Genomic DNA, 17,357 nt, shown 5'->3' with positions numbered 1-17,357 from the left:
GTTAACTATGTGTAAAATTCGTAATACCACATCTTTAATGACGAAAATATTTATCTTAATTCAGCTTTTTGCAGCCTCTTCTGGGCATCATAATTTAACCATGGAACAATGAAATGTGTGATTAGTCAGCCTAAAACCTAATCCTGCATTTTCTATTTCGACAAGTCACCTTTGTTTGTTTGATGGTCCAAAACATATAAGTGTGACAAAGATTAAAAAGACTATTTTGAGGTGCCTTTGTAGAAAAAATACTGAACAAAAACAACAGCCTGTTGGTTAAATCCTAGATTACCCCAAACATGGGCCTAGCTCTCAATGGTATTTTAGGAAATATTAGCATCTGTTCTGACCAAGTTTTTTTTTTTTTTTTTTCAGTGTTCTTACCGCATGTGTTTGCTGACTATTGTAATATCTGAACCACACAGTTAATCTTTGCTGATGAATGCACTGAGGCAGAGGGAAGGCACTGGCACATGAAGCACTTCTGCTGCTACGAATGCGAGACCACCCTCGGGGGCCAGCGCTACATCATGAAGGATGGCCGGCCACACTGCTGCAACTGCTTCGAGTCTCTTTATGCAGAGTACTGCGATGCCTGTGGAGAACACATAGGTACAGCACGCCTACAATAACACATATGTACAGCTGACAAAACACACTGACATGTTTTACTTTCTACACTGTAATACAGCAGCTCAAAGAGTCTCATAATGAATATATGTGTGGCTGGTATCAGCTCCGAGCCTCCTGGGTCACAGCTGCAGAGAGGCGGATCCAGTGCGGCAAGATGTGGATGGTTATTATCATCCCCAGATAACAGTGAAGGAGTGGGTTTCAGAGAGTGCCCCCAAACTGTAACCAGATGGGAGCTGTGAAGGATGATTAGTTCTTCCAGTCTGAGAGCAGCGCTTGTGAAATTTATTCATGCTATCTTAGAAATCAAGCAATCATGTAAGGGCACAGAATCACAAATGTTTGACTCCAGGAAAGAAAAATAAGAAGGAAGAGGTTAATCTGCTGGTTAAATCGGAATCGTTGATCATGTAGTTCTGCTTATTTCTGGAATGTGGTCAAAAGGAATTTTTTTCCTATGTGATTAAAGGAATTGACCAAGGTCAGATGACATATGATGGGCAGCACTGGCATGCCACTGAGGAATGTTTTTGCTGTGCTCGTTGTAAACGTTCCCTGCTGGGCCGTCCATTCCTCCCAAAGCAGGGGCAGATCTTCTGCTCACGGTCCTGCAGTGCTGGACAGGTATAAAAAACTGGAAGCAATTGCACTTTGATTAAATACATTCCTTTAAAGCATTTTTATAATCTAACAATTCTGGTTTCTTTCCATGTATCAGGATCCAGAGGAGTCTGACTCCTCTGACTCTGCTTTCCAAAGTGCTCGCTCTCGAGAATCCCGCCACAGCACTAAGATTGGCAAGAAGGAGCGTAGGAATGCTGAGCAGGATCGCCGGAGCACAGAGCCCCGCCAGTCAGCTCCTCCACCCATGCCCGACCGCCTGTCTGCTGAAATTGATCCCCTTTCTGTTCCAATGGACCGACTAAGCCTTTCATCCAGTCAGACTCCGAGTAGGACACCTAACCGTACACCGAGCCGCACGCCGAGCCGAGCCCCAAGCCTTAACCAAGTGTGGATGAGTAGGGACGAACCCTACATCCCAGCTTCATATGAGGGCCCGAAAAGGGATCCCTCCCCGACCCCTGCATCCATACACCTGCTGGGTCAGTGTAATGCCAGGCAGGGATACAATCCCAACACAAACGCTCATCCACCTGCCCAGAGTCCTGCCAATCCAGGCAAGAGGCCTGATTCCTGGGGGAAGGAGCAGGGCAATGCCAAGAGGACCCCTATGGCTGCCCTTAGGGGCCACTCTTTCAATGAGAACTGGATCCATCACAGCCAGGATGAGTTCAGACCCAACAAGCTCCGTACCCAGATGAGCTTCAATGAGATGTCCAGCCAGAATCAGGGTTTCTCTGACAAGAGGAGTACCAGTCTTCATGGATTCCAGAGAGATGGCAGACCCCCGCTGACAAGGAGAAACCACATCACTGCCATGAGCTTCAATGAGCCCCTAACCCCACTAGAACAGACGCCTCGTGGATCTATGGACTCACTAACTATGTCCAATACTGCAGGTAATGAATCATACAATGTGACTTAGTCCTATGTAGATGCATCACAGTACAATAAAACATCACTGACAATGCAATTTAATTAACATAGTTTTGCTGCACAGACAGAAAAGCACATTTCACATGCTTACTTCTCAAAACAAAGAGTTACTTAGAAGTGAGTTTCTCTGAAAATGTTAATATTACATAAGAATAATACAAATGTATTTATCATTATCTATCAATGCAGGTAAGTAAAAACTGGTAAAGGAGAAGTTTGTAAATGTACTGCTCTACATTAAAGCAAAATTCTGGAAATGTTTGTGAAAGAAAAACAAGTGGTTGAAAACAAGTGGTTGAATATAGTGCAGATAAGATTACTGCAGTTTTGACAGGATTGTAAAATAAATCCTATTTAAGAGTTTGGATGAGACTTACAGGGCATTGACGTTGTCTGGAGTCATCTACGTTCCTTTATTTTAAGCCATTGTTATTTGTCAGAAACAGCTTCAGGAGGTTTGAAGAAAAGGGACTGGACTGTCCCTCAGTAGTCAAAAGTCCTATTTGAAGTTTAAAGTAAATTTAGCATTGTATTTGGTCAGAGTCAGGAGGTCCAGTGGGGATCCTGAGAATCCAAATAATGCAGATTAGGAAAAGATTGTTGTTTAAGCAGCCTATGCTTCCTTATCACCTCAGCAGAGTTACAGGCTGATCATCTCCGTGCTCAGAGAAGAGCATCATGGCATCATGGCCATGCTGCCATGATGTCATTGATTCATAATACTTTGTCACTCTGCATGTAATGACACTATATGATATATAAATTTCACTTTTGCGCTAAAATAAATGAACTCTTAGATATTGCTCTTTGTTATTGAAAATATATTCATATGGTGACTGGAAAATATAATGTTTGATGTCCTGTCCTAACAGGTAACTCTCTGGATGGGGCCACTAAGCGCCAGGAGCATCTGTCCAGGTTCTCCATGCCTGACCTGAGTAAGGATTCAGGCGTAAACGTGTCGGAGAAGAGCAACATGGGAACCCTCAGCTCCTCAGTCCAATTCCATAGTACAGAGTCGCTGTCCTCTTCCCGCCCTTATAACAACAACATGTACACTCCCCTGAGAGTCGGGTACCCACTCCAGTACTGGGATGGCCCGCAAGACACTGGCTTTGATGGCAAAGGTCGTGTTGGATTGATGAGCAGCAGTGGGAACCTGCGGATGGCTCCTATGAGTGACAGGATGCCACGCCGCCGCATAAACGCCCAGGAGTCAATTTCACAGCAACAGCAGCCACAACCGAGACCCCACAAACACCACCGTGGGACTAACGGTAATGGTCACCACCGCAGTGGTCGCCATCACAAACGCTCCCGCCGCTCGCGCTCTGACAATGCCTTGCACCTAGTGGCAGACCGACCCACTCAAATGGTGGAGCTTCCCTATCGTCGCGTACAAGAGGATTACGACCGCTTTCCCTCTGGTCAAGCTGCTCGGGAGTTGTATGGTGTGGACTCAGGCGGGCACAGGCAGATGCCCCACCGGCCGTGCCCACGCACCACTTCTGACCTTACTCTGCAAAATGCTGGCTGGCAACCAGTGGGACTGGGAGGGCCATGCTGGAACGATGGCTACATGGAGGCTGCTGACCCGTGGTGCTCCAGCTGCTCCTCTTCTTCTGAATCTGAGGCTGATGAGGGGTATTACCTGAGCGATCCAATTCCTCGGCCTGTGCAGCTGTGCTACATCAACAATGAGGAGCTGCGCCACCGCTACAGCCCATCTGGGATAGGGGCCCATCATGGGCCTCTGCACGGACCGATTCATGGCCAGCTCCACAGCCGCCAGAGGAGGAAGAGCAAAAACTGTATAATTTCCTAGATGTAGAGCAAGGAAATGAGAAGGGAAGGGAAGAAGAGCGAAGGGAATTAGAAAGGTAAGAAGACAGAAGAAAGTGCTTGAGAGGAGGAACAGAATGAGTGGGAAGGTGAGAGTAAGACAGCTGAGAGTGTGTTCGGGGTGTGTGTGTGTTTCTGTGTTTGGCAGGGTTTGAGGGATAAAAAAGCCAATTTCTTTGGGCTTGTGAGCTTACACAACTCTACACTGTATGGTTGTGTACACCTACACAGAATGATCTAATCATAAGAGGAAGCTCAGCTGGCTTACACAACAAGAATGTTTACAGTGACTGAGACCAATTCAAAGATGGCACCAGGAAGCACTAATGAATTGGACTGCTTAAAATGCCGTGGTCAAGGTATATAACATGGTGTACGTGCGTGTCTGTCTGTGAGTGTATTCATGTTACAGAGAATCTGAACAATTTCTATAGTCTGAAACGGAAAGCAAAGCTGCAGCGACCTGCAAGCTCAGAGAACCGAGCCCTGAGCAGCCGACGTCTTCTACACGGACCGACAAGAAATTGTGCTGGGATAGTGAAAGCTATGTGCTAGATTCCAAGCTACGTCATTGTTTACCTCTGTGGAATCAAAATGCTGCTGGAATATAGTGTTGGCTTCCTAGCCCTGTTATCAGCTTGTACAAAAATAAAAATAAAAGTCTATTGAAACTTGTGCTCTACATAGCCAGCTCTCCATGCTTTACCAAGGACAGAGCGCCAGGCAGCCTCTGCTCCTTGCCCATTCAGGCACAGTAACGTCAGGTATGGTCCTGTTTTCTTTTCTGCAACATGCTTTGTTTTACTTACAGATGGTTAAGAATAATTAAATAGTAATATTAATAATAATGATATTAACAATAATAATACTAATGCAAACAATAATTATAATGATATTACAAACAATACCTGCTAAATGTTTATATAGTAATACACCTTAATAATAGATGAAGTACTGTAAATGTCTTGTACATATTGTCTTAAATATTTATATATTTTGTAACAAAAGAATCATTATTTGTATAACATCATAGAAATGGGGAGGCTTGCATGTGAATTTTGTTGTTGTTGTCTCATACTGAAAATAAAGTGTACTTTAACCAGGAAACTTTAAAGTGAGTTGGACTGTACTACTTTTTTCTCAAAGCAAGGTTTCTGTTTGTGCTCTGTTTGTTCCAGAGTACTATTGGCCTACAAGCCTGACGTGGTTTTGTTTTATTTTGTTTTTTCCTAATGTTTAGCTACTCATCCCATAGAACTGAATTGCTCATAAGAAGGAAAGTCCCAATCAAAATGTCTTTGTCCTCGATACTGATCCAAGTAATTTAAGATAAGGTGTCAACTGAACACCGATAAATAAAAAATAAAATAAAAAATCATTGCCATGTACACACTTGAAAACAGTTTCTTCAGTATTACATGGTCCACCCACTCCTGACGAGTCTGTTTTTCTAAACTATAGATTTAGCACCGATACAACTTTAATTTGGTAATACAAAGATTGAACTCTTTGGTATGAATGCCAGACATCATGTTAGGAGGAAACCAAGCACAGATCATCCCCCGATCAATACCATCACTTCAGTGAAGCATGGTAGTGGCAACATCATAATATGGGGATATTTTGCTGCAACAAGAACTGATAAGCTAGTCAGGATAGAGGGAAAGATGAATGCAGCAATGTGCAGACATATTCTGGATAAAAACCTGCTGCAGTGTGGTCTTGATCTCAAGCTGGGGTGACATTTTTCGGCAGGAAAACAACCAAGATGACCGAGATGTCAAAAAAGTGGCTTCAGAACCACTTTGTGAATGTTCGGAAGAGGACAAGCCAGAATCCAGACTTGTAGCTTATTAAACCTTTCTGGAAAGATCTGGAAATGGCTTCACTGACAGCTTCTATCCAAACTGATGAAGTACTGAAGAGCATGGGCTAAACTGTGTGTACTAAATTTGTGGCATCATATTAAAAAATATATATATAAAAACTTGCTGCCAAAGGTGGATGAACAAAGTACCAAGTAAAAGATGTCATGACTTATGTAAATTTGATAAATTGGTTTTCTATTTTTTTTTAATCAAATTTAGATAAATCTGAAACTTCTTTTTCACACTGGGAAAAAAATGGGATATTTGAAATTTTGAGTAAAGAGATTAACTTAATGCGATTTGGAATAAGGCTGTAACATGGCAAAATGTGGTAAAATCGTTGTGAATACTTTCTGAATGCACCGTATCTTATCTAAGAGCTGCATGTGTCCTGGTCATCATTTGACCCATTTGCCTGCTTTTAGATATGACCTAAAAAGTTTCTAAAAATATTTGACCCCATGCAACAGTTTAAACGGTGCACATAAAATATGAAAGTATTTAGAAAATAGAGAAGTGAGAATAAACTACATCAGACGTCAATACACAGTTCTCCAGTTTTAATTCATTTCAAGCAAAATTACCAGTGTAGTTATTTTACAATCACATTAAAATGGTCAGCATTAAATCTTAATTTTTTAATAGAATTAGACTGGAAACATAAAAAAATAATAAAATAAAATAAAAAAAGATGTACTCCGTCAGACAAAATGTTTTTAAAAAGTCTCACTGAGAATCTCTGTCACTAAACGACACATAAATCCGGATGTGTGATTAGTGCAAAAGTTTCCTGGAGTCATAGTCTTCAATAAATTTCTCCATGGCATCCACACAGCGTTTGCCAATGTCCCGGAGGTTCTCCTGCAGCGACGATTGGATGGGACGCTCCAGGGATGGATCCTTTGCAATTAGCATCTTTGCTACAAGGCCGAACATTTCACACTCCTGGTAGTAAACCTGAAAGGCAAAAATATTCACTGCTTTAGGGCAAAGGAACCAGTGTTAGAGGACACACAGAAACAGAGAGGAGAAAAAAACTAAATTATTTTCCAAAAAAAAAAAATCTCTTCTTCATGTATTATTACTGAAAGTATAATCCCGCAGACTGTTCACAAGAATAGTCTTTGAAGCAACTATTGTGGACATTTTTGCATCAGCATCCATCGCCAGCCTCACATTTTATCGCTGCAGTGCTTCTATATCCCTGCAACCATGGAGATATGAAAAAAAGGAACCAAAGCATCTTCTCCATCAAGTGGGTGGAAACACAAGTACAGTCTCTGACATAAACAGAGAGCTGATGAGCAACAGCCTCATGTGATGTCTGTCACATTGAAGGCAACATTAAAGCACGTGCAGAGTCTCTTGTGAGACAGGTGAGCCTGTCATGCTTCTTTTTGACTGATTTGAAAACAAAGAGCATGAAAGAAAAACACTCTCAGTCATGTTAAACTGTGAACGAGGCCTTCATTGCCAGGCTTGGCAAAAAAAAACAACAAAAAAAAAAAACAGTAATGACACTTCTGTTGCCTCGGGCTTGGCACTACAAAGTTAATGTTTATACTACAGCAAACAAATCTTTTGTTGCCTGTCTCATGTCTCCCAGCGCTTCCTAAGATCTGAACTCTGACATTCTTCCTCTAATCCCCGCTTCTCTTATCTTTGCTCTTTCTCGATCACTTTATAACCATTCCTCTCCCAAGACATGTGGGTGAATTGTTTGTGTAATTACACTCTCCCCCCACCTCATCTATCTCTCTCCTCTTCTGTTGGATGGCTCTGTCTCGTGCTGCCGTCTGGCTCGCAGTTAAAGGGAGCTCCCCATCTCTGCTTCGCTCTCTCTGATCTCTCTCTCTGCTTTGGTTTCGTTCGTTTTGAAAAACCTGTAAAGAAAGAGGCCAAACAGGACCAAAGCTTTAGGTATTTCACTGTTAGCCAAAATTGTGCTTGTAAACACAGTTTATGATTGATGTGCTAATGAGCATCCTGAAACATTGCAGCAAAATAAAGTGCAGGTTTCACCTGACATAATGTAAATTACAAAGATTTTCACACCCCTTTTCCCTTTTCACATTTTGTCTCAGGACAAACATTTGTGTATTTTGCTGAGATTTTCATTGCCCTCTTTACTTTTGATACTTTAAAATTCAGTGCAGCCAGTTATCTTCAAAAGTCATCTGATTTCTAAATGCAGTAAATCTATGTGTAATTTAGTCTCAACATAAATCCAGGTCCTCTGGGAAGGTTTCAGAGTTCGGTTAGAAAACATTACTGAACAAACAATGTCACAGGACATAAAGGAACACTGCAGACATGTCTAGAGGTAAAACTGTGGAGAAGTTTAGGGCAGGTTAGTCTTTAAGAGAATGCCCTAGGGTTAGAAAATCTCATGGAGCATATTCAGTTCATCTTCTGAAAATAGAACAACTGCAAACCTACCAAGAGCTGACTACACACAGGGTACACTGCAAGATTTGTTCAAGGTTTGAGACTGGCATGGTTCACTCAACTACCATGGAATATTTTAGAGCTTAGCTTAGAGTCATATATTAGAGCGGTCCAGTCAAACTCCAGACCAAAAACAACAGCAATCTGTTGCTAAATCAAATCTTGCTCCCCTTTTCTTTCAACTCAGCATTTTTGACAACTTTGTGTTGATGTCTATCATAAAATCCTAACAAACGCAGATTTTTCTGGTTGTAATGCATGACAAGGAAACGAATATGTCTTCAAGGCATAGATGCAACAAAGTGATGCAGTAAAGTGTAGTATTTATTTATTGGGATTGTCAAGAAATGTACAAGATAATTAGGGATTACACTGGGGTGTATGGTGGTGGTTTCGGCAGCTGAAATTCAGATTTTTTAACACAACCAGAACCTCAACTACACGTACGCGATAATGCCCTTTTTGCTGCTTTTTTTTGCAAGGTGATCTTAGATTGGTGTGAAGTTAGCTGGATGTTTCCATAACTTTCAAGTAAATCAAACAACCCGTTAATCCAGATATAATGAGCCGCACTCTTTCAACTTCCAAATAAGATCAGGTTGGCAGTTGTCTCCCTAATTACAAAAAAAAACATGTATAACAAACAATAATTAAACATTTATAAATATAATAATGTTGCAAAGATTGGCAGCCAGAGAAGAGAGTTTCATAACACACAAATGTATTTATTGACTTATTCTTTGAGGCAATACAATAACTTTAAGGACAGTATTAAGACAGGGAGGTAATATTTTGCAATTATGTATGTAATTATGCTATTGTGCACGAGAACAAAAGATTTTTAAATTAGGCAATCAGCTTAAGTGTAGTATCTGGCAGAAATACTGAGGAAACATATTTGCTTTACATAATGCATCAAATTTTATGCATTCCAGACTAATTGGATAAAGTTAAATAATTGTAAAAACTGTTTTTTTTATGATTTGGCTGCAAATCCTGTACAGTCACTAAAAGTTGATTGGCAGCTAACGGTGGTTCAACAATGAGACACTCCCCCCCACAGCCTCCATCTTCCTCTTTTCCTCATTCCTCTAAGCACTGCAGGCATTCAGCCTTTTTGCTGTGCCTCTCATTCAAAATTGATGATTATTGTTTCCCTTTTGCATCTCATCTCACTCTAAAAAACAAACCAATTCTGAGAACACAGGCCTCCTCAAAATAATGCACTAAAAGATCTACCTGCAGATTGATGTTCTAGCATCAATATTCACATATGATTCTGTTTTACATTTAAACCTGTACAATTATCCAAATTGGGCTTGATGTCAATCAACCTCTTAGTTTTGCAGCACTTTCCTGAATCTGAGCTGAAAATAAATTCTGATGCTTTACCTAACAGATAAATCATCTGTAAACACAGATCATCTAACTCCACTGTCAGCTCTTTCAAGTCCCGAGCATTTCTCAGTATTCACCATGTTAAACAGATGATGTACTATATCCTTGGATCGTAATCTCTCGTTTCAGTCCTCCTTACTGTTCATCTCACATGGTTCTGGTCCAGGTTTCATCTTGGATCCATCTGTCCAGAGAATCTTGTTCCAGTACTGCACACCATATTCATAAAGGCCTGCTTTGATTGCAGGCCTTTATAAAACGCCTCCTCATGAATGTTGAGATAGCATGATGCTTCAAAGCAGATTTCTTTTACCAAGAAAGCAGTTCACTAGTTGATCAACACATCCTCGTATTCACAAAGTTGCACACCATACAAGGAACTGCAATATGCAAATTCAATATCCAGAATCTTGATCTTAATAATTTGTCAAGAATAGCAACAGAAAAGATGAATCAAGAGAAAAAGATTCTCGTGGGTGTACAAGAGAAAAGAGGAAAAATGTAAAATAATGAAAACTAAACCAATGACACAAGTCTATCTCAGTCTGAACTGAGACAGACATCCGTGTGTTTATTTAGCTTCATGTTAGATTCTAAACTGCTATAGTGTTGTGAAAAATGGGGTGCACCAATAAATCAGTCAGCAAATAAAATGGCCCTAATTTCCTAAGTTTTGAGAAATTTGTGATCAGCCAATACTTACGTGGGAAGCCGATCTTATCCACTCACCCACCAGGTCATGTCTTCACGTTTGCAGTTAGCAATAGTCACCCCACAGTTGCCAACTCAGCAATATTCTTGCTACGTTTCATTGTCAGTCAAATCAAAATCAGACCCATTTCAGATGGCTAATCGGTAATCGGCCAGGAAACTGTAACCAGTCGAGTTATATAAATTTAATTTAAATCTGCAAAAGCAATTAAAAGATCAATCAGTGCATCACTGGATTTCTAAATGCAAGTTTGATAAAAACCTTCTTTTTAAACCAAATGTCTATATTTTACCCAGATTTTAGAACGTAATTCACAATAAGCTGTGACGGCAGATTGTATCATCTGCATCAATAACAGGCTAAATGAATCCAGATGAACAGTAACATATGTAGGCGCAAACATAAGCACAATGCAGTAAGCAATAAAAAAGAAAATCACAATAATAAATATAAAAATAGGAAACATATTCTCCAACTGGAAGCAGCATTTGTTGCATCTAAATTTTAATTTTCCATTAAAATCTTCTAAGCGTGTCACATATGATTATGAAAACAGAAAAAAATCTAATTTGAGGACTACTAACCACCAAACCAATGAGAACTTGATTACAGATGCCTTTCAAGATCTGCATGTTTAATTGAATCAGTCAGATGTTGTGTGTATAATTCCAATCCTGATTTGCCAGTGAAGCAATCTCATTGACTTTGTCACCAGGTGACCATTAACCATCTCAGCTCATGTGCATTTTCTCTAAAAAGAGACATTTTAGAAAAAGAGAAACAATATCTTCAAAAATATACATTATCAAATATCTTCGTAGTTTAAAAAAAGCCTTGGCTCTCATCATTTCAGCCTCACTGTAGCAGCAACCAGCCGCTACAGGGAGCCACTGTGCTCACATCAGCAAAGATAACCATGCAATCCTTTGATTTCAGCCACCTAAGCCACTTCAATTAAAGCTAAAGAAAAACCCTCCACACTCTTGTCTGGAGAACAAAAAATAAAAATCTGTTAATACTGTCTGGATGCCTGCTGGATGCATAAATTAACAACCATATGGAAGAATAAATATTTAACAATTACAAAATGTAAAGACTTTTTAGCTTAAAGAAAAGGGAATTTTTCAGAGCAGGCTGATGATGATAACAACAATCAGAAATCATATTTATCAGTTAAGGGCATAATTTGCTACAACATGAATAAATATTAATTTGCTGAATATTTATTCAGCAAATGTTAATTTGCTGAATAAATGTTAATTGGTTCAATTTTCTTGGTCAAAAAAGTAAGAATCTTTTTTATATTTCTGATCTGATAAAGTAAAAACAAATAAAGTATTTGGGATTGCTGCTATTAGGGAATGTCCTTCAAATACTTTCTAAAGGTTATATTGTAAAATAAAACTTTCACTAACCTTAACAGAAACTTTATGGACTCTTCTCTAAATGTTCACCAATAGGTGATCTGCAAGTTTCAAAATGAAGCTCTTTGCGAAGCCTTACTTTCCAGTTATGTGTAACTTTTAAGAAACTTTTTCTGCTGTAATTTTAAACAGTTTTAACCATGAAGATTTAATTTAGTGACCATAATAAACAATTTAGTGACCATAATAACCACTGTTCACATCCTGTGAACAGTGTTTTTTTTTTATACAGTTCCAAGGACCAGAGGATAATTCCCCAGACATTACAAGAATGTTTGCTGAAAACATTCAATGTCACAGACCTTCTCAAGTTGACTCTTTAGATGGGCTTCAGCTTTTAAGCTTTTAATTTACCTTTTTTTGTATCAACATTAAATTAGTAGAAGTTATAACAAATAAATCAATAACAACTGTGGTAAAAAAAACATTCTTTAGATAAACATCTAGCAGAGAAAAACTGACAATAATTAAAGATGGGTTTCTAAAGGTTTTAATATCGATTTTTAATTGAATGTGTAAGAATGGAGCATATTTTTTGCCTGTGAACTTACAGTGATCTGCATGTCCTTGTCTCTGCTGGAAGTGGACCTTGGTAAGACAGGCCTAGAAGCTGGAAGACACACAAACCGCAAGGTCAGCTCAGCAGCACAGCGAGAGATTTCACTACACTAAATAAGATAAAACACCTTGCATATTTACAAGTATTTTTTATTGAACCGATGTTCCACTTCTTGTTAATTTTTTCCACCGTTGAGATCTGAGATCAATACAGATTTTTGCATGACCTGCCAGCCTTTGCAGTGCTGGAATGCAGTATTCCCATGTAAAGCCGTAGCTTTGTTATGGTTCATTATGTTCTGCTGGTAAATCTCTCTCTCTTCATCTTTCACACTCTCATATACACACAAATCAGCGATGAGTCACCATCATCGCACCATCACTCAGGAACACAAAAAAAAACTGCTCCACACTCACACATGCACAAACACACACCTCCACAGTGCTGCAGTATGCGCACAAATAAAATGGCTGTGTGCAAGGAAAGATAAAGATACTCGGCACCAGTTTATACCAGCAAAAATCTGATATGTGGATTTTCAGTGTTACAACCATGGATACATACCACCTTCCTACTGATAAATTGTGAACTCCTATCACTAACACACCACAAAGACATTGTTAAGAATCTAACAGATGTGTCTCAGAAAAAAAAAGCAGCACCACACTGTTCAAACGGGGGAAACAAGCTGGCCAGTAAGCAGCTCATTGATGGCATAATCCATACACTGAGAGCAGTGTATGGATCTTTCTTTCTGATCAGCTTTATGTAACTCTGGTTTGTTGCTACTAGAATTTCTACCTACCTACCAACAGATACAACAAGCAACTGCCTCCAAAGGTTTGTTGCGCAAAATGCTGAAGAAAACAAGTTCCTTAACTTGAATACACTTCCATCTAGTGGCAACCTATCATACTGCAATTAGTCACATTGGCCTGTTTTAGTGAACAATGTTTTTTCATCCAATGTAAGTTACTAAATAATGGTTTGTAAAATAGGCCAAGAGTACCACAATTTAATACATTGCAATTGCTATAATATATCCTACTAGAGCATTTGATGAAAGGACATATATTTCAGCTATATTGTAAATATATTTACATATGGTCCCTATCTCCAGCAAATGTTTGAGGTGAGAGGCGGGGTACACCCTGGACAGGTTGCCAGTCCATCGCAGGGCAACATAGAGACAGACAGGATATACAACCATGCACACACACACTCACACACACTAAAGAGAATTTAGAGAAACCAATAAACTGACAGTCATGTTTTTCGACTGTGGGTGGAAGATAGAGTACCCAGAGAGAACACACGCATGCACAGGGAGAACATGCAAATTCAGACCCCATGCAGAAAGACCCCAGACTGGGGGAACCAGGACCTTCTTGCTGCACAGGCACCAGCAGTTGGCCTCTCTTTCTATCAACTGCAACACTCTGCCACCCAGTTTTATTACTTTGTTATAAAAGTAATAAAACTTTTATAACAAAATAATTTGTGAATCGTTGACATGATTAACAAATTATTAACTGTAAATAACAGCTTCTTCATGCATTTGCTGCAAAATAAGAAAACTTACAATAACTATGAAGTTTAAACGTTTCTAAAATGTCTAAAACAGTGGAAGATAAAACACAGAAACCATTCTGCAACATGATCAGCCTTCCTGTTATTTGCTGACGTCTTCTTCCTACTTCAGTTAGTGTTACAAATGCTAAAAAAGATAATGGTAAAATAAGATCATTAGAGTCACTGGGAAATTTGTTTGTGAATCTCTTGTATAAACTAATGAATAGGCCTATTATGGGCTGTTTTATAAACACAAAAAATACATTTGGATTTGCAGTGATGTATAATGTATGAGATGTGTGTGACTTTGATTGTTTCTGCTTCAAACATTAACCTACTGTTTTGTTTTGAAGGTGAACTTCTTTCAGTGCTCTCTCTCTGCTCGTGATGCTGCTTTTCTCTCTCTTTCTCCTTCGGCCTCTCTTTCTCCTTCGGCTTCTCTTTCTCCTTCGGCCTCTCTTTCTCCCTCTGCTGCTGCTGCTGCTTCTCCTTTTCCTTCATTGCGAGCAGCCAAACTTTAGGTGGAGGGTTATCCTTGCAATGGACGTAAGCCCGATGCTTCAGGTAGTGGTGGTGTTGACTGCTGAAACCAGCTTTGTGAAATGAATGGTGGTCTCCTGGAAAACTGCATTATGGAAGATATTTAAATAAAATTATGTAGAATTAGTTACAAACGTATACTTTATGGATTATGTAATAGTTTAATAAGTATATTTTGAGCCTCACCGAGGCTTGTGGACATGCCCTCCAAACTTTGGTTTGTAAGACCTGGATAGCCATGCTCTTGGTGCAGATGGACTTCTCACTCTTCTGATTGGCCTCTTTTTAATCTGTATTGAGGCATAAAATAATTCCTCACACATACTAAAATTACAGAATCGTTTATAGAGTAAAAAGGTCATTTTGGGTCAACGGGCTGTACCTCGGCAGGAGAAGCAGTGCTGCCAGTCAGCCTCTTGTCAGCCTGCGAGGGGAGAAAATGATATTATTAGAACTGGTAGGAAACATTTTGATAGCAAACAGATTAAAATGTTTTCACATTTAAACTTCTTTAACATTCAACTTTAAAGATTAAAAACTTTTAATTTTGTTTTCTGACACTAAAATAACATTCATAGTTCAATAAAAAAGTGAGGAGGTACATAAATCAGTAAATGTTAGTAGATGAAGAACTGGGGAAACACAATCCTGTGAGAAAACACTGGATTAAAAATAAATATATAAATAAATAGCTTAAAAATACATATATATTTATTTTATCATTTCTGGGAATTATAAAAAATAAATAAATAGATTAATATTGTATAGTTTTTTTTAATCTAACAACTACGAACCAAAATGCTAAAAATTATGCAAACAATGGCACCAATTTAAAATAAATACCTTGTCCTATTATGTATTAATCTAAATGCTTAAACCAGTACCAAAGAGAAAATATCTCACACATGTCATTTATGTGAATTTTGTCTGCGACTTCAAATGTAGCCTATTTCTACAAATGTATTTAATCACAAAATCACCCCACGTTTATTAATTAATGCGTATGAAGCTCACTGGCGCCCTCTTGTGATCCTTATTGCGCTGAACTTACGACCATAAAGAGTTTTTGACGTCCTGACCTGACAGAGCCATTAACCACCGTTTTTATTTTTACTTTAAAGAGGAAAGGCAGGTCCACAACCTGAAACGCTTCATCACTGTGTACACCCAACAAAGCTAAGCGTTAAATGCGTACCCGTCACTGTATTGACGTATTCATTTAGTTACCTTGCTGTCCTGTGTTTCTGGCGCTCGCGCGTGGTCCATTTCCGCGGGCTCGCGGCTCATTAGGCGTAAGTCCAAACTTATTTATGTATTTATTTCCCCCCCTGGAGTCGAGCCGAGCAGGAAGAAAGAGTGACCTTTCATATTAATCCGTCGCAAAAGTGAAACTAATCTATCTCTGCCTTCCACTCGCCATAACATAACCAAAGGAGGGCGTTTCTTTCACCTGAACAATTTAAAAATAAAAAAGTGCCCCTTCGTGTCCCGCACCTCGCTTTTTCTATGGCTTTATATGCAGGAAAATAACTCGACGCTCGTTACTTCCTTTTTCACCTCTTGCCCAATCAGAGCAACGCTTCGGTGACACGAGCTTATCAAAATCGAAACAAGAACTCAGGAACGGCGCAGAGGGCACGCCACCATGTCCACTATCATCAGCATGTCGTTTGACTTGATTAATGTGCTTTTGTTCCGTTGTCACAGCGTGGCCGTGAGGCTGAGAATGAGGGTTTCAAAAGCTGTGGGTGGTGTGGTTTGCTTCCTGAATGCTGTTGGACCCGTTTGTGTTTCTCTGTAGTAACGTCTGGAAAGGAGCTCCCAGCACCGCAGCTGTTTTTCATGAACCGGCCAGCATTTCCAGAAAGCACATGTCTGCAGAATAATTAAAAGTGTATTTGATCGGCAGTAGAAACTAGAAAAACGCTCGCCAATACATTACGCATTGCGTAATGTACTCAATCTTTTTTTTTTTTTTTTTTTTTTTTGCATAACTTCAAGACCAAACCTGCCGAAGTCCTGACTGTGAAGTGGGAGTGCCCCGGTGTCAGGTGTTGACTGGGAATTGTCAGGCTCGGTGTTCCGGGTATTTTTAAGCAGAGCCCAAGATCTTAATGTAGGAAGCAGCCCTCAGATTGTGCCTAGGCCTGTGCATTTTGTATTTTGGTTTATGTTTTATGCCATACAACAGTATCCCATTTCACAAACATCCACAAAGTACACTACTGGCTTACAAGTGTGCATATTTATTTTTTTTGATGTAACTAAATTTTGTTTGATTGACTACTAAAACTGATATGTCCCTTCTTTTTTTTTTTTTTTTTTTTTTTTTTTTTTGTCATGACCTTCAGGGCCAGGATGTCAAAAATGGAAAATAGCTAACAACTCGCTCTGCTGCATATTCATGCCTTCATCAAGAAGACAAGTGAAGGGGACAAAATGATCTGTCCCTTTACAATTCCCACTGATTTGTGCTTTTTAGGCTTCCACTGATCCTTTGTCAAAAATCTGATAACCGGTTCTGGCATCCTTGGAGCAGAATTTGGATTCAAATTAAACAAAATAGTTTGAATACACCAAATTACAGAACTGGTAATATATATATATATATATATATAATATATATATATATATATATATTATATATATATATATAATATATATATATATATATGTATATAAATGCATGCACTTACTTATAAAAGGGGAATAAAGGACAATTGGTTAACTTATAGACAATGATAGACAAAGTCTTTACACCCATTAAAACACATCACAGGAAAAATTTCCGATTGTTCGTCTGA

At 39.2% G+C, this 17,357-nt stretch overlaps 2 protein-coding genes across 4 annotated transcripts in view; one reads left to right on the top strand and one right to left on the bottom strand.

The window, feature by feature from the left end:
* Positions 1-5,139, top strand: part of LOC129370232 (prickle-like protein 2) — a 48,434-nt gene extending 43,295 nt beyond the window's left edge. For both annotated transcript variants that reach the window (XM_055046057.1, XM_055046058.1), the window contains exons 6-9: positions 426-612; positions 1,103-1,257; positions 1,352-2,153; positions 3,063-5,139. In XM_055046057.1, the coding sequence (XP_054902032.1) occupies positions 426-612; positions 1,103-1,257; positions 1,352-2,153; positions 3,063-4,015 (2,097 nt within the window). In that variant the 3' untranslated portion in view covers positions 4,016-5,139. The remainder of the gene's footprint in view (positions 1-425; positions 613-1,102; positions 1,258-1,351; positions 2,154-3,062) is intronic.
* A 1,312-nt stretch (positions 5,140-6,451) lies between these two features.
* LOC129370241 (splicing regulatory glutamine/lysine-rich protein 1-like) lies at positions 6,452-16,235 on the bottom strand. 2 transcript variants are annotated; one of them, XM_055046070.1, is made up of 7 exons: positions 15,781-16,201; positions 14,936-14,977; positions 14,740-14,843; positions 14,352-14,638; positions 12,434-12,492; positions 7,646-7,783; positions 6,452-6,857 (listed from the first exon to the last, which is right to left on the bottom strand). In XM_055046070.1, the coding sequence occupies exons 1-7, from the start codon at positions 15,838-15,840 to the stop codon at positions 6,675-6,677; spliced, it is 873 nt and encodes a 290-aa protein (XP_054902045.1). In that variant the 5' UTR covers positions 15,841-16,201; the 3' UTR covers positions 6,452-6,674. The 2 variants fall into 2 exon arrangements, with proteins under 2 accessions (XP_054902045.1, XP_054902047.1); XM_055046072.1 differs by lacking the exon at positions 7,646-7,783 and having other exon boundaries at positions 15,781-16,235.
* Between the last annotated feature and the right edge of the window lie 1,122 nt (positions 16,236-17,357).

The sequence above is a fragment of the Poeciliopsis prolifica genome, unplaced genomic scaffold (assembly GCF_027474105.1).
Source record: "Poeciliopsis prolifica strain line A6 unplaced genomic scaffold, Auburn_PproV2 SCAFFOLD023, whole genome shotgun sequence".
In the NCBI taxonomy this organism is placed as follows: Eukaryota; Metazoa; Chordata; class Actinopteri; order Cyprinodontiformes; family Poeciliidae; genus Poeciliopsis; species Poeciliopsis prolifica.
This window is presented reverse-complemented; position numbering and strand designations above follow the sequence as displayed.